This window comes from Amblyomma americanum, chromosome 1, assembly GCF_052857255.1.
Source record: "Amblyomma americanum isolate KBUSLIRL-KWMA chromosome 1, ASM5285725v1, whole genome shotgun sequence".
Taxonomy (NCBI): domain Eukaryota; kingdom Metazoa; phylum Arthropoda; class Arachnida; order Ixodida; family Ixodidae; genus Amblyomma; species Amblyomma americanum.
This window is the reverse complement of record NC_135497.1, coordinates 297,778,635-297,802,754: the sequence shown is the minus strand read 5'-3', so window position 1 is coordinate 297,802,754 and position 24,120 is coordinate 297,778,635. Positions and strand designations below refer to the sequence as shown.

General features: G+C 47.8%; 1 protein-coding gene across 4 annotated transcripts in view; it reads right to left on the bottom strand.

Annotated features, from left to right (window-relative positions):
* Window positions 1-24,120, bottom strand: part of LOC144115266 (uncharacterized) — a 339,847-nt gene that overhangs the window by 272,373 nt on the left and 43,354 nt on the right. For all 4 annotated transcript variants that reach the window (XM_077649571.1, XM_077649574.1, XM_077649573.1 and 1 more), the window contains 2 exons: window positions 18,296-18,481; window positions 6,038-6,223 (listed from right to left, as the gene is read on the bottom strand). In XM_077649571.1, coding sequence (XP_077505697.1) covers window positions 6,038-6,223; window positions 18,296-18,481 — 372 coding nt within the window. The remainder of the gene's footprint in view (window positions 1-6,037; window positions 6,224-18,295; window positions 18,482-24,120) is intronic.

Sequence of the window (24,120 nt, the reverse complement as noted above, 5' to 3'; positions counted from 1 at the left end):
GAGTGATCGGAAGCACCGGACAGTCGGCATCCCAGTGATAGTTCAGCCAAAAGAGAAATGTGTTGACTTCAGAGAGTGGAACCCTATCAGGCTGTTCGATGATATTAAAGTACTACTAGGACCTGCTCCGATTCGCAGTCGCTTCACAACGCAAGGGGCTCTTCATCTAGATATCTCAACGGAAGAGCAAGTGGACATTCTTCTGCGGTGCTCTCAGATCGGTGGCATACGAGTTCAAGCCCGGTTGCCACACTCCTACATGACTAACACATGTGTTATAAGGGGAAGTACCAGTGTGGTATTCGGAAAGTGCCCTTCTTCACTACTTGAAACCGCAAGGAGTTCTGCACGTGCGACGGTTAATGCGCCGGGTGGAGCCTGGAGAACAACAATGGGCAGCAAAGCCTACAAACTCTATTGTGGTAACGTTTGCTCCCAACACCGAGTGCCCTGGATTAATTGACCTTGGTTTCACCAGACATGCAGTCCACGAGTTCGTTGAAACTCCTCCCCGGTGCTTCAGGTGCCAACGCTTTGGACATGTAGCGAGAGTTTGCAACAAAGATCAACGTTGAAAGCGGTGTGGTGGTGGCCATGATTACAAAGAGTGCAAGGCAGATTTTGCTTGCGCTAATTGTGGAGGTGACCATCCAGCGAGTTTCAGTGGCTGCACATTCCATGTAAGCGCCTTACACCGTCGCAAGTCCTTCATTAGTGGCCCCAAACCACAACCTACTGAGAAGCCGATACATGGAAGTGAGGAGTTCCCTGCGCTCGAGTCGGAAGCTCGGGACGCGGTAGCAAGCGACGTCGCTGCACGACCTAATCCGAGCAAGTCGGCAACGGCCTCCGAGGGCGAGCTGGCTGTTCGATCTGCTTCTGCAAAAAGTGTCCATGTTCCTCAGCGACCAGATCACAGCAAGACTCGACAACAAGGAGGACATCCCCTTGCCTTAAAAGAGATGCAGACACCAGCTACCGTGGCCAAGAGTGGGTCCCAGTCCCCGTCTTTTGTCGAAGTGGTGCGCCAGTGCGTGCAGCAAAATAAGGAGCTCAAAATCCGGAATCTTTCCGATCTTCTACGCGTTTTGTTTGATGTCCTGCGTTCATATAGCCAAGCGATGCAGCCTGGCACTTTGAAGAACTTTATACAGCTGGTGCTTTCCTTTGAGACCTTGATCGCCGCCTTCGCAGAAAACTTCAACTCCTAGATGGCTAGTTTTCTTCAACCTGTTGCAACTAAAAACCCTAGAAAAGTGCCGTTTATCAAGCAATGGAACTGCGCTGGGATTATAAGTCGATTAGCAGAACTAAAATTGTTCTTGAAAGAGACCTGTGTTCCAGTACTGGCCCTCTCGGAGGCTGGCTTGCCAAGCGGGAGGTCTTTGCAGGGATACGTCGCCCACAAGAATTGCAGCATAAAGTCTTTTCCCGCAGGAAGTGCCGCCCTTTACATACGAAGGGAGATTCCTCATGTGGCTTTGAACGTCACCGATCTTTGCACTGACAGTATTGAGGTAGTGGCTGTGAGGATTCGGCTCGCCTTCCGATCTCTGTCCATTGCATCAGTATACGTGTCCCCGTGGAAGAAGGTCGATATGGCTTTGTTCCTCCAGCAACTTTGTGACCGCTGCCCAGCACCCAGAATCATCTGCGGTGACTTCAACGCCCACCACCCTGCCTGGGGTGACAGGAACACAGATCCTCGCGGACGCCAACTTGTAAAAGTCATCGACAGTTTGGACCTGTGCGTGGCCAATGACGGAAGTCCCACTTTCTTTCGGCCTCCAACCTCACCCACATCTATAGACCTAACCTTACATTAACCTGACGTCCGTGTGCAGTGGTCAACTAGAGCTGACCGAATGGGAAGTGATCACTACCCGATATTTGTGTTTACTGCCGACTTCCATCTGCGTGGTCCTAAAATTTGCCATGTTGTTAATTGGGACAAATACAGGGAGCACTTAGCCTGTGTTTCCGGTGATGTGACAGACAAAATGATTTATGCTAAAATGGCTGCTACCACGGCGCTCAAGCTACCTGATCATTTTCCGACTCCGGATTTAAAACTCAGAAACCTCTGCGCAGCGCGCAGAAGGGCGGAGCGACAACTGTTGCGGAAGAAGGACGACAGAGCCTTGAAGACAACTTTCAACAGGCTCAACTCTGCCATTAGACGTCATGCGAACAAGCTCTGTAGGTCCCAGTGGGCATCCTTTTGCGCTAGCTTAACTGTTTTCTCACCGATAACGAGAATTCGGCGTGTCGTTGGCAGTCTTGCTGGTGGCTCTCGTCCGAGTAAACCTTTCGAGGCGCTTGCATTGCGCACGCAGAAACATCTCGTGTGCTTGGCAGAGGAATTTGCGGATGCATTTGTAAATTCCAGACCAGGCATTCATCCCTGCGCTCTGCCTGCTATGTCTCCGTCTGTTTTGGACGCCCCGTTCACACTTCGAGAACTACAGACAGCGCTCCGCAGCCTGCGGCGTCGCTCTGCACCAGGTCCTGACGGCATTACCAATCAAATGTTACAAAACCTGCCTCTGGAACACCGGAAGATGCTCCTAACCTATCTCAATAGACTGTGGGAGTCTGGTGACGTTCCCCCTTCATGGAAGGTGGCTTGTGTAGTCCCACTGCTGAAGGCCAGTAAAGAGATGACAGACGCGGCCTCGTATCGTCCTGTATCGCTGACGTCGTGTGTGGCTAAGCTCATGGAGAAGATGGCAAGTAAGCGTTTGTCTTGGTGGCTTGAGGATAGAAGGGCACTACCAACATGCATGACTGGATTCCGCACAGGTTTATGCGCGCAAGATAGCGTCCTGGACTTGATAAGCCACATTGAACATCAGAGTGCCCTTGGACTTTCAACACTAGCTATTTTCCTAGACTTATCAAAGGCTTATGATAGCGTCCTCCAGAGCTCAATACTGAATAGTCTGCAGGTCGTAGGCGTCCAGGGCTATCTTCTGCGATTCATTCACTCATTTCTCAGTGATCGTAAATTTCGAGTGCGGTTAGGCAGTACAATCAGCTCCGAAAGGGCGGTATCGCGAGGGGTACCTCAGGGTAGTGTCCTGTCCCCAACGCTCTTTAATGTTGTCATGGCCGGTCTTCCCGCAAAAGTACAAAAACATTGAAGGCATGTCCATATGTTGATATATGCAGACGACATTTGTCTTTGGTTAACCGGATATCAACACAAACGCTTAGCTCTATTAGCGCGACAGGCCATGCTTTCAGTTAAAAGTTACCTTCAAGGTGTTGGGTTGACTCTCTCGGTGGAAAAATCTGGCTTCGTCCTGTTTCCAGGTAGGGGACGACGGTATGCGCGGCTGAGCATAGACCTTGATCAGTCTTGCCTTCGTCAGGTTAACCACATACGTTTTTTGGGCGTCACTATTGACTCACGTCTACAGTGGCGACGAGCTGTTGGACTCGATTGTGGCTTCACTATCTTCGCGTCTCAATGTGCTTCGTAGAGTTGCTAGTGAGCAATGGGGAAACCATCCTACTTTCAATGATCAGGCTTCACGATGCCCTGGTGACAAGTCGCATAATGTACCAGCTCCCTTTAACTTCCCCCTCGGTATCGCAGCTGGAACGCCTTGAGGTTTTGCACAGAATGGGACTAAGAAGAGCTCTCGGCGTTCCGCGTGCTGCTCCAAACAATGCAGTACTGTATGAGTCTCAATCGAAACCTCTTCGGCTAGCCGCTTCACAAAGTCTTTTGCTGCAAATTGGCCGCCTGAGAGAGACTGTTGCCGGGAGAGCGCTTGTACAGTCCCTTCGAAAGAGATCTGAGTCCCGGGCGTACTTGGCTTTAAATACTCTTCGTTCTCTGGGTCTCGACCTTCGAGATCGACCTAAGACATTGAAGCCACCTTGGTCCTTTTCGAGCCTCGATTGTTCCTTGACAATTCCCCACGTTCGCGCTAAGCGGAATTCTCCTTTAGCGGCAATGCGCTCGCTCGTACTGGAACATCTTGAGACCGAATATGCCAGTCATCTTCAAATTTTACAGACGGCTCTGTGGACAAGGTCAGAGGATCTAGTGCAGCTGCTTTTCATATTCCGTCTTTGAAGTATGATTGGTCTGTTCGTTTTACTAAAGACGTGTCCTCCACAATGGCCGAAAGCATTGCCATTGAGGCAGCTCTAAAGAAGCTACGGTGTTGTACGCCTCAACCTACTGTCATAATTACGGATTCAAAATCTGCCCTTCAAAGGTTAGAGTACGGGTTCCCCGCTGATGCCTTGAGTCTTAGATCCCTACGTCTGGTGCAGAATCTACATAGCAAAGGCTTCTCTATACGTTTTCAATGGGTGCCCTCCCACATAGGTGTCTTAGGCAACGAGATAGCAGACAACCTCGCCCATACAGCTCTCTCCGGGATTCCAGTACATGGAGTCCCTCATGAAGTCAAGCAAATGTTCAGAGATGTGGTGTTGTGCCAATTCCGTTCTTTGTGGAGCTCTCCTCATCAGCCATGTGTGACCAAGGGTCTCAAAAGGTACCAAGCCACTTTGCTGCACCGCGTTCGCACGGATTCTGCTCGTACGCCGGCGTGGATGTATAACACTGGCCTAGCGTTGTCACCATTGCGTTCAACGTGTGGTGTGTGTGGTGACATAGAACATTACCTCTTGTGCGGTACTTTGTACAACGCGGAACGGGCTGTGTTATTCGGATCCCTCAGGAAGGCAGGAGTTCCTCACAGTTCTCTTCAGGACATTGTTTTACCGCGCGGGAGCCAGTCGAGTAGAAGGGATGCTTTTCGCCTTCTTCTACTTTACCTGCAGGACACGGATTTGGCCTCCACATGGTGACCTCAGGAGTGTCCATTTAGGTTTTTGCGGACAGTGTTTCTGTGATTTCTATTTAAGTGTCGCTACGGTGGAGCAATTGCCGGCAGCAACTGCAAGGCTAATCCCACCAGTAGTTTACAACCACTCAACTCAACTCAACTCAGGATTAAAAACAGCAATTATTTATGTTCCACTCAAAGAATGTGCCAGACACTTGCGAGATGGCAACTTCTTACGCCCATGAAAGAAATCGTACCGTAACTACCCCCTCTCTCCTCTCCACACTACCGACCCATCCCACCTTCCTGCCCTCTGTACAACGCACAAAAGGCAAACCTGACTGATATCCTCGGGGTCTGTCCGGCTTCCCCTCCACCCGGCATGCCGGAGCCACTCCCAACATGGGAGGACTGGGAGACCTCACTACGCTCCACAGATCAGGCACGACAGAAGATCGTCGCCACCTGTGCGGGCAGCGTCATGGACCTTTTAGCCATGAACGTTTGAGTGCGGTGTGGTCGTGCGTGGACCCAGGGGTCCTGGGAGGCCCGAATTCCTCTGCACACTAAAGTCTTTCTCTCTCTCACTCTCATGCCGTTCAATGTGTTTAAAATTTTGTGTCTGCACCCCTTTAAAGGACTATAGACACAAAATTTTTTCTTGCGTGTTTTTTTCTTTCAAACGATATCTTAGACATTCGTATGTATGAAGCACCCTGTGGTATTTGTGTACGAACGCTAAATAATTTATAATTGAATTTTTTCTTCACGGTGTTTCGGTTTCATCGACCGAAGGACGACTGTGACGTCAAGTTGATGTTTTGGCCACGTGATGAACTGGAAAAACTTTAATATAATCACTAACAGGCTCGTCATTCCATGTCTTGGAAGATGCTGGATTAAATGTCATAGTGAATTAAATCTACATATCAGCGATTATATTACAGTTTTTCTAGTAAATCACGCGAACAAAACATCAACTTGACGTCACAGTCGTCGTTCAGTCAATGAAACCGAAACAGCACGAGAGAAGAAATTCAATCAAATTATTTAGCGGTTGTAGGAAAATATCATCCGGTAACTCATGTATTCTAATGCCTAACGCATCGTTTGACAGAAGAAAACGCGCAATAAAATTACACTAACTGCCCACTGAAAGAGAAGACACTTTCGCAAGGCAGGAAAGCTACCTAAGGTACAAGATGGTAGGTTCCCAGATTATTTACCTGGATGAGATATGTGCAACGGCAGCAAGCGCAGTGTTGGTGGAAGGACAGAACAGTGAGCGTGTGCTGCTTGTGCCAAGATCAGGACAACCATGGCCTGGAGCAGGCTGCCAGGGAAGGGCCACCGCATCATTGTGATGCACATGAGCAGTGAGAAAGGCCCATCAACGGCTCCCTGTATGTTTCCTGCAGAAAAACAAATAGGGTGAAGACTGCTATGAAGATACGGGTGGCAATCATTTTGAGATGTTTTCACTCATGTGCTCCAGAAGCAGCCAAAAGAAACATACTAGCGAAACACAAGCAGTTGTGTCATTCACATCTGGACGAAGCAATGCCGACAACAGTTTTACACAAAGAAGCAGTTCAGCAGTAGCTGACAGAGAGAACACTAATGGAACGCTATGATGCCAACAATGTGGCTCCCATAAATCATGAAGCTGCCCAAACTGTGCGTTGTCAAATAACATGTAGGTGTCGCTGTGGCGAGGGCTGGCAACGTCAAGCTCTGGCTCCCACCTTAGCTTTAACCTATGGAGTTTCTCTGGGTACAATTTAATAATGATACCAAGAATGAGCATAAAGATTTATGGCTTCCTTTGGTTGAAGCTCTGTTTAGAAACAAGACACCAACGGTGACAGCAGAAAAGTGGAGGAATTGTGCACACCACGCCATGAATAATGAAGAAAAATTCAGAGCAAACTCTGCCAGCGGCCCTCATATTCATTAACACATACGTGTCTCACAACACATAATTATGTACCACATCGGCTCTGGAATGCATCACAATAGTAAACCAGCGCTAGCATTTCTTACACTGCAAATTAAGACTTTACATCACCAAGGTATCAGGCTTCCAAACTTTGGAAGTGGTATGCCAGATTTAACATCCTGAAGCAACACATGGGCTATGAAGAACACCACAGTGGACGGCTCCGGATTAATTTATACCACATGGGGTTCTTCAACGTGCATTCACGTCGCACAGCGCACCATTGTTTTTATGTTTTGCCACCGTCGAAATACTGCCACTGCAGCAGGAACGGGATCGAACCGGCGACCCTGAGATCAGCAGCCGAATGCCAAAGCCACTAAGCCATGTGGTGGGTGCTTCCAAATTTTCATCTAACTGCTTTTTCTATGGACTGCTTTCCTGTCGCACTAAACAATGCAATACTTGCTTTAACTATTCGCTTAATAATTCTTTAGGCATGCTGTTTTGTCTTCGCTGAGAACAAATAAACAACTGAGGCTCCTGAACCTTCACGCTGTCAGCAGGCAAAGGACACCTGCAGCTGCATTCCTTTAATACAAGCACATGCATCAGTCTTTGTGCTTATACGCAGGTTGGAGTGGAACGTCAATTCTTATAAATGTCCGACATGAGTATGACGACATCCATACAGACACAAGACAGCAACGGCAAGCTGCAATACGGGCACTGCCTTTGATAAAAACAACTTACTTGTGTGGTGCATTCTTTTCAGCCATCTCGGGCTTTTCGATACAGCTAACTCATTGTTAGAAGCATACAGAAGCAGTGAGCCACTCACAACTTGGCTCCGGGTCCTCCGGCTCTGCTTCTTGCATCGATTCTTTTGACATTAAAAGCGCACTTACAACGAAAGGTGGGCGACCTGTCACATTTGCAAACAGCGCGCCTGTTTTGCTCCTTCCTAGCCATGACGAAGAAAGTACGCATCGAAATGATAACTGAATGTGGGAGGAGACAGAAATACAAGAAAAGCATTTAACACTCTAGCCCACAAATTCAATACGACGCAAATTTTTATTTTTCTCGTCGAGCAGCCACGATCTACCGCTGACGCTGATACTGTAGATGCTTGGGCAAGTTGGTGTGACATGGTTTTTTCAGCATTGCAGGGGACAAAGGACGTGACAAGTGCACAGACACGGCGCTGAACTTACAACTGGTTTATTGAGGTGGTTTTCACTACTTAAGTACAGTGACAACCAATTTCAAATGACAAGACAGATACACGAAACAGATTGACGAAAATGATAATTCCTGAGCATAGGTCTACAGTGGCACAAGACCAGCTGCGCACGTTTTTCTATTCTCATCAAGGAAACGTAGTTCTTTATCAGGCAGAGCTATTGAGGCAACGCTTACGCATTCATCTTTGAATTTATGGATTTCATGAGCTTCAATGATTTCACGAGTGATTTTTGTTCTATTGTCTGACAGCACTCGACACTGAGTGAAAACAGGATAACATGGCGGTTTTTTGTTCTTTTTTCTTTCCTCTGTGCAGTCTCTGCAATGAATGCCAAGGTGACGGGAAGCGGTGCCGCTCACGTTGTTGTTGTTGTGTTCCCGCAGCCGGTCGTTGAGGCAACGACCAGTTTGCCCCGTGTAGTGCTTGCCACATGTAAGCGGAAACCTGTACACAACATTGCTGCTGCATGGTACAAAACCTTTTTGGTGTTTCTTATCGCAGCCAACCATCCTTTCATTAATGCTGTTTACAATATGGCAGAGTGTGGAGAGCTTATCGGGCGCGGAAAAAACAACGTTTACATCGGAACGCGCTCCCACCCTTTTCAGATTATGTGAAATGCGGTGTAGATAAGGAATAACCACATACTTTCTTTTTTCTTCCTTGGGCCTTTCAGTGGAATCTCTGCGGCCTGAATTAATGATTTCTCTTAGCAGGCTCTCTGATATTGCAATCAGACGGTCGGAAAGGTATCCTGCTGCTTGTATGCGTACCACCTGATTTTGATAGCTGTCTTGCATCGCATGATGGCATGATTTTTCTAGGACATTTCTTAAAACACAACTTTGCGATGCCGCTTTTTACAAGCTTAGAATGTGCAGAAGCGAAAGGCGTGAGGGGCTTCTGGCATCGTGGCTCGTAACGCCAGCACACATGGCTATTTTTGAGGAACATGGCAAGATCTAAAAAACGTAACTTTCCTTCACAAGGCGTTTCATGCGTCAAAACAAGAGGGTCAAGACAGGTGTGAAAAATTGATAAAACTTTCGAGACCGAGGCCTCTGCGTCAGTAACTGCACATGTCATCAAAACTAAAAATTCATCTACAAACCTAAAAACACGAGCCACGCTTTCGTCTAGTTGACTATCAAGGAGCCTGTCATGGTGCGCGAGATAAATGTCGCTCAGTATCGGAGCTATGCATGAACCAATGCAGACGCCATTGCTCTGGAGGTAAACAGATTCATTCCAGGTGGAAAATGTGGAGTTAAGGTAAAAAGTAAGGAGTTCCAAGAAGTTGCTATTGCTGATGCCTGCAGAATTCTGGAAAGCTACCACACCAAAGGAATCAATGCATTCTTTAACACTTGCCATCAGTTTCTTTTGCGGACGGGAATAATATAAATCTTTCATATCGATAGAGCAGGCCGAAAAGCCTTTCCCTGGGTTTTGTTGCAAGAAAGCGATTACTTGGTTAGAACTCTTCACCTGAAAAGGGTCGTCAATGGTTAAGAGGTTCAGCTTGTCTTGCAAAAATTAACGCGACAGACTTTTGCCATGTGCCACCCTCGGTGACTATTGCTCAAAGTGGGCAGTCCAGCTTGTGAGTTTTGGCTGTGAAGAATATCTTTAAGCAGGACCCCTTGCTTTTCTCTATACACTTGGCTAGGGATTCCAAATTCATTTGTGCACACATTTTCCGTGCTCGGGCTTTCACTTTACTTAGAGCGACATTGCTTCTCTGCCGGAAAGTTGAACAGATAGCATTTTCTGCCTTCGATAAGTAGAGCGCTTTTGGCATCACAGCAAAACCTCCCTCTTTATCAGCGTGTAATAGGGTCAGCGAATTGTTCTTTAAAAACGAAACGGTGAATTTGATTGGAATTCTACACCCGGTAGGTTTACACTTTGCCAAAATGTCCACTCCATCTGAAACACATCGGTCCACTTCAGGAGCCGCTGCTAGGCTGGAAACTTGTCTCACCATCGCAAGAAGTTCCGGTGCCGATCGCCTGGGTTCGACGGCGAACTATGGTCCTCGTCTAAGGACGTCTTGTACTTGTTCCGGCAAGGACACTTCACCATAGGTGTGGAGCGCACTGAAGCTTTCCTGATGCGTCTTCTTAGTGATGGCTCGATGCTGCGGCAGCCCGCACTGCCATAAGAATTCGGTAGTCTTGTCTGCCGTCTGAGACCACCACCGCCATTCAAGTGCGCCATGAGCTGAAGATGTGCCGCTGTGTGCTCTCAGGAAGGGCCATTCTCTGTAGAGGCAAAATCACTCGTGAAATCATTGAAGCTCATGAAATCCATAAATTCAAAGATGAATGCGGAAGCGTTGCCTCAATCGCTCTGTCTGATAAAGAACTACGTTTCCTTGATGAGAAAAGAAAAACGTGCGCAGCTGGTCTTGTGCCACTGTAGACCTGTGCTCAGGAATTGTCATTTTCGTCAATCTGTTTTGTGTATCTGTCTTTTCATTTGAGATTGGTTGCCACTGTACTTAAGTAGTGAAAATCACCTCAATAAACCAGTTGTAAGTTCAGCGCCGTGTCTGTGCACTTGTCACGTCCTTTGTCCCCTGCGCTGCTGAAAAAACCGCTGACGAGCGAAGGCACGCAGGGGACCTAAGGACGCGTTCCTGGAAAATTTTTTGTAAAGTTTTCGAGCAGCCAGCTGCGCAGAAGTACGACCCTTTACGTCACTGAAGACTTACATGAAAATATATTCGTGACTAATCAATACTCCACACAATGTAATATCAAAGCACAAGCGCATCGCAAAAGCGCGCTGAAATGGACAGGGAGAGCAGCAGACACGACCTGCTCACGCTTCGTGGCCTGGCCAACAGGCGGCAAAGCCAATGCCATGAGCATTGCCTATAGTTTTCATGCGTCTGTGTCAAAGTATGTGCTATGTAAAATGCTGTTTATCTTTCATCATAGTTCCCAGCATGGTGTGACATTCTTCCTTGTTCAACACGTCTGCTGTACACCTAAGGCACTTGACTAAGAAGCAAACAAGTGGAGTTTTTTTTTCTCGTAATTCAATGAGAAAAAATTTTTAATTGCTACATCTACAGCAAGATAGAGACTTGGGACATACTGTGAATGGAACATGTGCATTTGCCAGCAAAATGCTTGGTGTCAGTGCATGGACAGCGTTTAATGTAAAGAAGGAGAGGCAAGAATAAGCAGGTGGAAGTGGTCGACACCCAGCACAGAATGGCCAGGAAGTGGAGATTAGTGGCGCAGCACCCTGTATGACAACTTCTCAGAGCTGGCATTGAGGTCATGCATGCACAAATTTTCCCACCACAATGTAAGATGCTAACTACATGGCATATGCTTTAAAGGGTTCCAGGCACAAAGTTTTTCGGTGTCAGTTTATTTGCCTTCAAAGAGGCCTACGGGCCTAGCAATCATGAAAATAAGCGCAAAACACCAGTGCATAGTGTGAATAATTAATTACAAGCCATTTTGTACACAAAGCCTTTGGTCTCAGTCAGCGCCAGCGCTGAAGTGAACAACACCTGAGTTTAGCGACGTCACAATAATTAAAGCAAGTGCACCATGACATCACTCGATGTTGGTGGAAATGGTTTCGTTTATGGGGGTTAAACGTCCGAAAGCGACTCAGGCTATGAGGGACGCTGTAGTGAAGGGCTCCGCAAAATTTCCACCACCTGGGTTCTTTAATGTGCACCGACATTGCGCGGTACACCGGGCCTCTAGAATTTCACCTCCATCGAAATTCGACCAACGCGGCCGGGATCGAACCCACGTCTTTCGGGTCAGCAGCCAAGCGCCATAACCACTGAGCCGCGGCGGCTGCCCGATGTGGGTGGAAATGGCAACAGGCTCATCGGACAGCATTAAAAACGGGGAGGCGGAAGAGGAAGACAACGCTGCTCGATCTGTTGTCACCTCAGCTCAGTAATTTTGCCTTATTTTCTAGTTATTAACTAGGTTATTTCCACCCTTGGAAGACGGCCGCGTCTTTAAGGCGGTACTGTCCCTACGGGAAGGGTACAGCAGCTCCGGCGCCGGTATCCTTAAAGGGACAGCGCCATCCGAAGGAGCCCAGTGGGGCGGAGGCGGCCATGGCATCACATGGCGGGGATATGCCAGTCATCAGGGACGTCCAGCAGTGCAGTGCGTCATCATCGCTCAGTGGGGACGACTCAACTATCGTCGCCTCTGACGAGGATGTGGCTGACATGGCGGAAATGGACAACGATGGCTTCAAAGTGGTGAGTCATCGGAAGCACCGGACAGTCGGCATCCTATCCAGTGATAGTTCAGCCAAAAGAGAAAGGTGTTGACTTCAGAGAGTGGAACCCTATCAGGCTGTTCGATGATATTAAAGTACTACTAGGACCTGCTCCGATTCGCAGTCGCTTCACAACGCAAGGGGCTCTTCATCTAGATATCTCAACGGAAGAGCAAGTGGACATTCTTCTGCGGTGCTCTCAGATCGGTGGCATACGAGTTCAAGCCCGGTTGCAACACTCCTACATGACTAACACATGTTTTATAAGGGGAAGTACCAGTGTGTGGTATTCGGAAAGTGCCCTTCTTGACTACTTGAAACCGCAAGGAGTTCTGCACGTGCGACGGTTAATGCGCCGGGTGGAGCCTGGAGAACAACAATGGGCAGCGAAGCCTACAAACTCTATTGTGCTAACGTTTGCTCCCAACACCGAGCGCCCTGGATATAATTAACCTTGGTTTCACCAAACATGCAGTCCACGAGTTCGTTGAAACTCCTCCCCGGTCCTTCAGGTGCCAACGCTTTGGACATGTAGCGAGAGTTTGCAACAAAGATCAACGTTGCAAGCGGTGTGGTGGTGCTCATGATTACAAAGAGTGCAGGGCAGATTTTGCTTGCGCTAATTGTGGAGGTGACCATCCAGCGAGTTTCAGTGGCTGCACATTCCGTGTAAGCGCCTTACACCGTCGCAAGTCCTTCATTAGTGGCCCCAAAGCACAACCTACTGAGAAGCCGATACATGGAAGTGAAGAGTTCCCTGCGCTCGAGTCGGAAGCTCGGGACGCGGTAGCAAGCGACGTCGCTGCACGACCTGATCCGAGCAAGTCGGCAACGGCCTCCGAGGGCGAGCTGGCTGTTCGATCTGCTTCTGCAAAAAGTGTCCATGTTCTTTAGCGACCAGATCACAGCAAGACTCGACAACAAGGAGGACATCCCCTTGCCTTAAAAGAGATGCAGACACCAGCTACCATGGCCAAGAGTGGGTCCCAGTCCCCGTCTTTTGTCGAAGTGGTGCGCCAGTGCGTGCAGCAAAATAAGGAGCTCAAAAGCCGGAATCTTTCCGATCTTCTACGCATTTTGTTTGATGTCCTGCGTTCATATAGCCAAGCGATGCAGCCTGGCACTTTGAAGAACTTTATACAGCTGGTGCTTTCCTTTGAGACCTTGATCGCTGCCTTCGCAGAAAACTTCAACTCCTAGATGGCTAGTTTTCTTCAACCTGTTGCAACTAAAAACCCTAGAAAAGTGCCGTTTATCAAGCAATGGAACTGCGCTGGGATTATAAGTCGATTAGCAGAACTAAAATTGTTCTTGAAAGAGACCTGTGTTCCAGTACTGGCCCTCTCGGAGGCTGGCTTGCCAAGCGGGAGGTCTTTGCAGGGATACGTCGCCCACAAGAATTGCAGCATAAAGTCTTTTCCCGCAGGAAGTGCCGCCCTTTACATACGAAGGGAGATTCCTCATGTGGCTTTGAACGTCACCGATCTTTGCACTGACAGTATTGAGGTAGTGGCTGTGAGGATTCGGCTCGCCTTCCGATCTCTGTCCATTGCATCAGTATAAGCGTCCCCGCGGAAGAAGGTCGATATGGCTTTGTTCCTCCAGCAACTTTGTGACCGCTGCCCAGCACCCAGAATCATCTGCGGTGACTTCAACGCCCACCACCCTGCCTGGGGTGACAGGAACACAGATCCTCGCGGACGCCAACTTGTAAAAGTCATCGACAGTTTGGACCTGTGCGTGGCCAATGACGGAAGTCCCACTTTCTTTCGGCCTCCAACCTCACCCACATCTATAGACCTAACCTTACATTCACCTGACGTCCGTGTGCAGTGGTCAACTAGAGCTGACCGAATGGGAAGTGATCACTACCCGATATTTGTGTTTACTGCTGACTTCCATCTGCGTGGTCCTAAAATTTGCCATGTTGTTAATTGGGACAAATACAGGGAGCACTTAGCCTGTGTTTCCGGTGATGTGACAGACAAAATGATTTATGCTAAAATGGCTGCTACCACGGCGCTCAAGCTACCTGATCATTTTCCGACTCCGGATTTAAAACTCAGAAACCTCTGCGCAGCGCGCAGAAGGGCGGAGCGACAACTGTTGCGGAAGAAGGACGACAGAGCCTTGAAGACAACTTTCAACAGGCTCAACTCTGCCATTAGACGTCATGCGAACAAGCTCTGTAGGTCCCAGTGGGCATCCTTTTGCGCTAGTTTAACTGTTTTCTCACCGATAACGAGAATTCGGCGTGTCGTTGGCAGTCTTGCCGGTGGCTCTCGTCCGAGTAAACCTTTCGAGGCGCTTGCATTGCTCACGCAGAAACATCTCGTGTGCTTGGCAGAGGAATTTGCGGATGCATTTGTAAATTCCAGACCAGGCATTCATCCCTGCGCTCTGCCTGCTATGTCTCCGTCTGTTTTGGACGCCCCGTTCACACTTCGAGAACTACAGACAGCGCTCCGCAGCCTGCGGCGTCGCTCTGCACCAGGTCCTGACGGCATTACCAATCAAATGTTACAGAACCTGCCTCTGGAACACCGGAAGATGCTCCTAACCTATCTCAATCGACTGTGGGAGTCTGGTGACGTTCCCCCTTCATGGAAGGTGGCTTGTGTAGTCCCACTGCTGAAGGCCAGTAAAGAGATGACAGACGCGGCCTCGTATCGTCCTGTATCGCTGACGTCGTGTTTGGCTAAGCTCATGGAGAAGATGGCAAGTAAGCGTTTGTCTTGGTGGCTTGAGGATAGAAGGGCACTACCAACATGCATGACTGGATTCCGCACAGGTTTATGCGCGCAAGATAGCGTCCTGGACTTGATAAGCCACATTGAACATCAGAGTGCTTTTGGACTTTCAACACAAGCTATTTTCCTAGACTTATCAAAGGCTTATGATAGCGTCCTCCAGAGCTCAATACTGAATAGTCTGCAGGTCGTAGGCGTCCAGGGCTATCTTCTGCGATTCATTCACTCATTTCTCAGTGATCGTAAATTTCGAGTGCGGTTAGGCAGTACAATCAGCTCCGAAAGGGTGGTATCGCGAGGGGAACCTCAGGGTAGTGTCCTGTCCCCAACGCTCTTTAATGTTGTCATGGCCGGTCTTCCCGCAAAAGTACAAAAACATTGTAGGCATGTCCATATGTCGATATATGCAGACGACATTTGTCTTTGGTTAACCGGATATCAACACAAACGCTTAGCTCTATTAGCGCGACAGGCCGTGCTTTCAGTTAAAAGTTACCTTCAAGGTGTTGGGTTGACTCTCTCGGTGTAAAAATCTGGCTTCGTCCTGTTTCCAGGTAGGGGACGATGGTATGCGCGGCTGAGCATAGACCTTGATCAGTCTTGCCTTCGTCAGGTTAACCACATACGTTTTTTGGGCGTCACTATTGACTCACGTCTACAGTGGCGACGAGCTGTTGGACTCGATTGTGGCTTCACTATCTTCGCGTCTCAATGTGCTTCGTAGAGTTGCTAGTGAGCAATGGGGAAACCATCCTGCTTCAATGATCAGGCTTCACGGTTCCCTGGTGACAAGTCGCATAATGTACCAGCTCCCTTTAATTTCCCCCTCGGTATCGCAGCTGGAACCCCTTGAGGTTTTGCACAGAATGGGACTAAGAAGAGCTCTCGGCGTTCCGCGGACTGCTCCAAACAATGCAGTACTGTATGAGTCTCAATCGAAACCTCTTCGGCTAGCCGCTTCACAAAGTCTTTTGCTGCAAATTGGCCGCCTGAGAGAGACTGTTGCCGGGAGAGCGCTTCTACAGCGCCTTCGAAAGAGATCTGAGTCCCGGGCGTACTTGGCTTTAAATACTCTTCGTTCTCTGGGTCTCGACCTTCGAGATCGACCTAAGACGTTGAAGCCACCTTGGTCCTTTCCGAGCCTCGATTGTTCCTTGACAATTCCCCACGTTCGCACTAAGCGGAATTCTCCTTTAGCGGCAATGCGTTCGCTCGTACTGGAACATCTTGAGACCGAATATGCCAGTCATCTTCAAATTTTACAGACGGCTCTGTGGACAAGGTCAGAGGATCTAGCGCAGCTGCTTTTCATAATCCGTCTTTGAAGTATGATTGGTCTGTTCGTTTTACTAAAGACGTGTCCTCCACAATGGCCGAAAGCATTGCCATTGAGGCAGCTCTAATGAAGCTATGGTGTTGTACGCCTCAACCGACTGTCATAATTACGGATTCAAAATCTGCCCTTCAAAGGTTAGAGTACGGGTTCCCCGCTGATGCCTTGAGTCTTAGATCCCTACGTCTGGTGCAGAATCTACATAGCAAAGGCTTCTCTATACGTTTTCAATGGGTGCCCTCCCACATAGGTGTCTTAGGCAACGAGATAGCAGACAACCTCGCCCATACAGCTCTCTCCGGGATTCCAGTACATGGAGTCCCTCATGAAGTCAAGCAAATGTTCAGAGATGTGGTGTTGTGCCAATTCCGTTCTTTGTGGAGCTCTCCTCATCAGCCATGTGTGACCAAGGGTCTCAAAAGGTACCAAGCCACTTTGCTGCACCGCGTTCGCACGGATTCTGCTCGTACGCCGGCGTGGATGTATAAGACTGGCCTAGCGTTGTACCATTGTGTTCAACGTGTGGTGCGTGTGGTGATATAGAACATTACCTCTTGTGCGGTACTTTGTACAACGCGGAACGGGCTGTCTTATTCGGATCCCTCAGGAAGGCAGGAGTTCCTCACAGTTCTCTTCAGGACATTGTTTTCCCGCGCGGGAGCCAGTCGAGTAGAAGGGATGCTTTTCGCCTTCTTCTACTTTACCTGCAGGGCACGGATTTGGCCTCCACATTGTGACCTCAGGAGTGTCTATTTAGGTTTTTGCGGACAGTGTTTCTGTGATTTCTATAAAAGTGTCGCTACGGTGGAGCAATTGCCGGCAGCAACTGCAAGGCTAATCCCACCAGTAGTTTACAACCACTCAACTCAACTCAACTCAGCATTAAAAACAGCAATAATTTATGTTCCACTCAAAGAATGTTCCAGACACTTGCGAGATGGCAACTTCTTACGCCCATGAAAGAAATCGTACCGCAACTACCCCCTCTCTCCTCTCCACACTACCGACCCATCCCACCTTCCTGCCCTCTGTACAACGCACAAAAGGCAAACCTGACTGATATCCTCGGGGTCTGTCCAGCTTCCCCTCCACCCGGCAGGCCGGAGCCACTCCCAACATGGGAGGACTGGGAGACCTCACTACGCTCCACAGATCAGGCACGAAAGAAGATCGTCGCCACCTGTGCGGGCAGCGTCATGGACCTTTTAGCCATGAACGTTTGAGTGCGGTGTGGTCGTGCGTGGACCCAGGGGGCCTGGGAGGCCCGAATACCTCTGCACAATAAAGTCTTTCTCTCTCTCACTCTCATGCCGTTCAATGTGTTTAAAATTTTGTGTCTGCACCCCTTTAAAGGACTATAGACACCAAATTTTTTCTTGCGTGTTTTTTTCTTTCAAACGATATCTTAGACATTCGTATGCATGAAGCACCCTGTGGTATTTGTGTATGAACGCTAGATAAATTATAATTGAATTTTTTCTTCACGGTGTTTCGGTTTCAACGACCGAAGGACGACTGTGACGTCAAGTTGATGTTTTGGCCACGTGATGAACTGGAAAAACTTTAATATAATCACTAACAGGCTTGTCATTCCATGTCTTGGAAGATGCTGGATTAACTGTCATAGTGAATTAAATCTACATATCAGCAATTATAATACAGTTTTTCTAGTAGATCACGCGAACAAAACATCAACTTGACGTCACAGTCGTCATTCAGTCAATGAAACCGAAACAGCACGAGAGAAGAAATTCAATCAAATTATTTAGCGGTTGTAGAAAAATATCATCCGGTAACTCATGTATTCTAATGCCTAACGCATCGTTTGACAGAAGAAAACGCGCAATAAAATTACACTAACTGCCCACTGAAAGAGAAGACACTTTCGCAAGGCAGGAAAGCTACCTGAGGTACAAGATGGTAGGTTCCCAGATTATTTACCTGGATGAGATATGTGCAACGGCAGCAAGCGCAGTGTTGGTGGAAGGACAGAACAGTGAGCGTGTGCTGCTTGTGCCAAGATCAGGACAACCATGGCCTGGAGCAGGCTGCCAGGGAAGGGCCACCGCATCATTGCGAGGCACATCAGCAATGAGAAAGGCCCATCAACGGCTCCCTGTATGTTTCCTGCCGAAAAACAAATAGGGTGAAGACTGCTATGAAGATACGGGTGGCAACCATTTTGAGATGTTTGCACTCATGTGAAGCAGCCAAAAGAAACATACTAGCGAAACACAAGCAGTTGTGTCATTCACACCTGGACGAAGCAATGCCGACAACAGTTTTACACAAAGAAGCAGTTCAGCAGTAGCTGACAGAGAGAACACTAATGGAACGCTATGATGCCAACAATGTGGCTCCCATAAATCATGAAGCTGCCCAAACTGTGCGTTGTCAAATAACATGTAGGTGTCGCTGTGGCGAGGGCTGGCAACGTCAAGCTCTGGCTGCCACCTTAGCTTTAACCTATGGAGTTTCTCTGGGTACAAGTTAATAATGATACCAAGAATGAGCATAAAGATTTATGGCTTCCTTTGGTTGAAGCTCTGTTTAGAAACAAGACACTAACGGTGACAGCAGAAAAGTGGAGGAATTGTGCACACCACGCCATGAATAATGAAGAAAAATTCAGAGCAAACTCTGCCAGTGGCCCTCATATTCATTAACACATACGAGTTTCACAAAACATAATTATGTACCACATCGGCTCTGGGATGCATCACAATAGTAAACCAGCGCTAACATTTCTTACACTGCAAATTAAGACTTTACATCACCAAGGTATCAGGCTTCCAAACTTTGGAAGTGGTATGCCAGATTTAACATCCTGAAGCAACACATGGGCTATGAAGAACACCACAGTGGACGGCTCCGGATTAATTTATACCACATGGGGTTCTTCAACGTGCATTCACGTCGCACAGCGCACCATTGTTTTTATGTTTTGCCACCGTCGAAATACTGCCACTGCAGCAGGATCGGGATCGAACCGGCGACCCTGAGATCAGCAGCCGAACGCCAAAGCCACTAAGCCATGTGGTGGGTGCTTCCAAATTTTCATCTAACTGCTTTTTCTATGGACTGCTTTCCTGTCGCACTAATGAATACAATACTTGCTTTAACTATTGGCTTAATAATTCTTTAGGGATGCTGTTTTGTCTTCGCTGAGAACGAATAAACATCTGAGGCTCCTCAACCTTCACGCTGTCAGCAGGCAAAGGACACCTGCAGCTGCATTCCTTTAATACAAGCACATGCATCAGTTTTTGTGCTTATACGCAAGTTGGAGTGGAACGTCAATCCTTATAAATGTCCGACATGAGTATGACGACATCCATACAGACACAAGACAGCAACGGCAAGCTGCAATACGGGCACTGCCTTTGATAAAAACAACTTACTTGTGTGGTGCATTCTTTTCAGCCATCTCCTGCTTTTCGATAAAGCTAACTCATTGTTAGAAGCATACAGAAGCAGTGAGCCACTCACAACTTGGCTCCGGGTCCTCCGGCTCTGCTTCTCGCATCGATTCTTTTGACTTTAAAAGCGCACTTACAACGAAAGGTGGGCGACCTGTCACATTTGCAAACAGCGCGCCTGTTTTGCTCCTTGCTAGCCATGACGAAGCAAGTACGCATCGAAATGATAACTGAATGTGGGGGAAGAAAGAAATACAAGAAAAGCATTTAACGCTCTAGCGCACAAATTCAATACGACGCAAATTTTTATTTTTCTCGTCGAGCAGCCACGATCTACCGCTGACGCTGATACTGTAGATGCTTGGGCAAGTTGGTGTGACATGGTTTTTTCAGCATTGCAGGGGACAAAGGACGTGACAAGTGCACAGACACGGCGCTGAACTTACAACTGGTTTATTGAGGTAGTTTTCACTACTTAAGTACAGTGACAACCAATTTCAAATGACAAGACAGATACACGAAACAGATTGACGAAAATGACAATTCCTGAGCACAGGTCTACAGTGGCACAAGACCAGCTGCGCACGTTTTTCTATTCTCATCAAGGAAACGTAGTTCTTTATCAGGCAGAGCTATTGAGGCAACGCTTACGCATTCATCTTTGAATTTATGGATTTCATGAGCTTCAATGATTTCACGAGTGATTTTTGTTCTATTGTCTGACAGCACTCGACACTGAGTGAAAACAGGATAACACGGCGGTTTTTTGTTCTTTTTTCTTTCCTCTGTGCAGTCTCTGCAATGAATGCCAAGGTGACGGGAAGCGGTGCCGCTCACGTTGTTGTTGTTGTGTTCCCGCAGCCGGTCGTTGAGGCAACGACCAGTTTGCCCCGTGTAGTGCTTGCCACATGTAAGCGGAAACCTGTACACAACATTGCTGCTGCATGGTACAAAACCTTTTTGGTGTTTCTTATCGCAGCCAACCATCCTTTCATTGATGCTGTTTACAATATGGCAGAGTGTGGAGAGCTTATCGGGCGCGGAAAAAACAACGTTTACATCGGAACGCGCTCCCACCCTTTTCAGATTATGTGAAATGCGGTGTAGATAAGGAATAACCACATACTTTCTTTTTTCTTCCTTGGGCCTTTCAGTGGAATCTCTGCGGCCTGAATTAATGATTTCTCTTAGCAGGCTCTCTGATATTCCAATCAGACGGTCGGAAAGGTATCCTGCTGCTTGTATGCGTACCACCTGATTTTGATAGCTGTCTTGCATCGCATGATGGCATGATTTTTCTAGGGCATTTCTTAAAACACAACTTTGCGATGCCGCGCTTTACAAGCTTAGAATGTGCAGAAGCGAAAGGCGCGAGGGGCTTCTGGCATCGTGGCTCGTAACGCCAGCACACATGGCTATTTTTGAGGAACATGGCAAGATCTAAAAAACGTAACTTTCCTTCACAAGGCGTTTCATGCGTCAAAACAAGAGGGTCAAGACAGGTGTGAAAAATTGATAAAACTTTCGAGACCGAGGCCTCTGCGTCAGTAACTGCACATGTCATCAAAACTAAAAATTCATCTACAAACTTAAAAACACGAGCCACGCTTTCGTCTAGTTGACTATCAAGGAGCCTGTCATGGTGCGCGAGATAAATGTCGCTCAGTATCGGAGCTATGCATGAACCAATGCAGACGCCATTGCTCTGGAGGTAAACAGATTCATTCCAGGTGGAAAATGTGGAGTTAAAGTAAAAAGTAAGGAGTTCCAAGAAGTTGCTATTGCTGATGCCTGCAGAATTCTGGAAAGCTACCACACCAAAGGAATCAATGCATTCTTTAACACTTGCCATCAGTTTCTTTTGCGGAAGGGAATAATATAAATCTTTCATATCGATAGAGCAGGCCAAAAAGCCTTTCCCTGGGTTTTGTTGCAAGAAAGCGATTACTTGGTTAGAACTCTTCACCTGAAAAGGGTCGTCAATGGTTAAGAGGTTCAGCTTGTCTTGCAAAAATTAACGCGACAGACTTTTGCCATGTGCCACCCTCGGTGACTATTGCTCAAACAGGGCAGTCCAGCTTGTGAGTTTTGGCTGTGAAGAATATCTTTAAGCAGGACCCCTTGCTTTTCTCTATACATTTGGCTAGGGATTCCAAATTATTTGTGCACACATTTTCCGTGCTCGGGCTTTCACTTTACTTAGAGCGACATCGCTTCTCTGCCGGAAAGTTGAACAGATAGCATTTTCTGCCTTCGATAAGTAGAGCGCTTTTGGCATCACAGCAAAACCTCCCTCTTTATCAGCGTGTCATAGGGGCAGCGAATTGTTCTTTAAAAATGAAACGGTGAATTTGATTGGAATTCTACACCCGGTAGGTTTACACTTTGCCAAAATGTCCACTCCATCTGAAACACATCGGTCCACTTCAGGAGCCGCTGCTAGGCTGGAAACTTGTCTCACCATCGCAAGAAGTTCCGGTGCCGATCGCCTGGGTTCGACGGCGAACTATGGTCCTCGTCTAAGGACGTCTTGTACTTGTTCCGGCAAGGACACTTCACCATAGGTGTGGACCGGACTGAAGCTTTCCTGATGCGTCTTCTTAGTGATGGCTCGAAGCTGCGGCAGCCCGCACTGCCATAAGAATTCAGTAGTCTTGACTGCCGTCTGAGACCACCGCCGCCATTCAAGTGCGCCATGAGCTGAAGATGTGCCGCTGTGTGCTCTCAGGAAGGGCCATTCTCTATAGAGGCAAAATCACTCGTGAAATCATTGAAGCTCATGAAATCCATAAATTCAAAGATGAATGCGTAACCGTTGCCTCAAGAGCTCTGTCTGATAAAGAACTACGTTTCCTTGATGAGAATAGAAAAACGTGCGCAGCTGGTCTTGTGCCACTGTAGACCTGTGCTCAGGAATTGTCATTTTCGTCAATCTGTTTTGTGTATCTGTCTTTTCATTTGAGATTGGTTGCCACTGTACTTAAGTAGTGAAAATCACCTCAATAAACCAGTTGTAAGTTCAGCGCCGTGTCTGTGCACTTGTCACGTCCTTTGTCCCCTGCGCTGCTGAAAAAACCGCTGACGAGCGAAGGCACGCAGGGGACCTAAGGACGCATTCCTGGAAAATTTTTTGTAAAGTTTTCGAGCAGCCAGCTGCGCAGAAGTACGACCCTTTACGTCACTGAAGACTTACATGAAAATATATTCGTGACTAATCAATACTCCACACAATGTAATATCAAAGCACAAGCGCATCGCAAAAGCGCGCTGAAATGGACAGGGAGAGCAGCAGACACGACCTGCTCACGCTTCGTGGCCTGGCCAACAGGCGGCGAAGCCAATGCCATGAGCATTGCCTATAGTTTTCATGCGTCTGTGTCAAAGTATGTGCTATGTAAAGTGCTGTTTATCTTTCATCATAGTTCCCAGCATGGTGTGACATTCTTCCTTGTTCAACACGTCTGCTGTACACCTAAGGCACTTGACTAAGAAGCAAACAAGTGGAGTTTTTTTTTCTCGTAATTCAATGAGAAAAAATTTTTAATTGCTACATCTACAGCAAGATAGAGACTTGGGACATACTGTGAATGGAACATGTGCATTTGCCAGCAAAATGCTTGGTGTCAGTGCATGGACAGCGTTTAATGGAAAGAAGGAGAGGCAAGAATAAGCAGTTGGAAGTGGTCGACACCCAGCACAGAATGGCCAGGAAGTGGAGATTAGTGGCGCAGCACCCTGTATGACAACTTCCCAGAGCTGGCATTGAGGTCATGCATGCACAAATTTTCCCACCACAATGTAAGATGCTAACTACATGGAATATGCTTTAAAGGGTTCCAGGCACAAAGTTTTTCGGTGTCAGTTTATTTGCCTTCAAAGAGGCCTACGGGCCTAGCAATCATGAAAATAAGCGCAAAACACCAGTGCATAGTGTGAATAATTAATTACAAGCCATTTTGTACACAAAGCCTTTGGTCTCAGTCAGCGCCAGCGCTGAAGTGAACAACACCTGAGTTTAGCGACGTCACAATAATTAAAGCAAGTGCACCATGACATCACTCGATGTTGGTGGAAATGGTTTCGTTTATGGGGGTTAAACGTCCGAAAGCGACTCAGGCTATGAGGGAGGCTGTAGTGAAGGGCTCCGCAAAATTTCCACCACCTGGGGTTCTTTAATGTGCACCGACATTGCGCGGTACACGGGCCTCTAGAATTTCACCTCCATCGAAATTCGACCAACGCGGCTGGGATCGAACCCACGTCTTTCGGGTCAGCAGCCAAGCGCCACAACCACTGAGCCGCGGCGGCTGCCCGATGTGGGTGGAAATGGCAACAGGCTCATCGGAC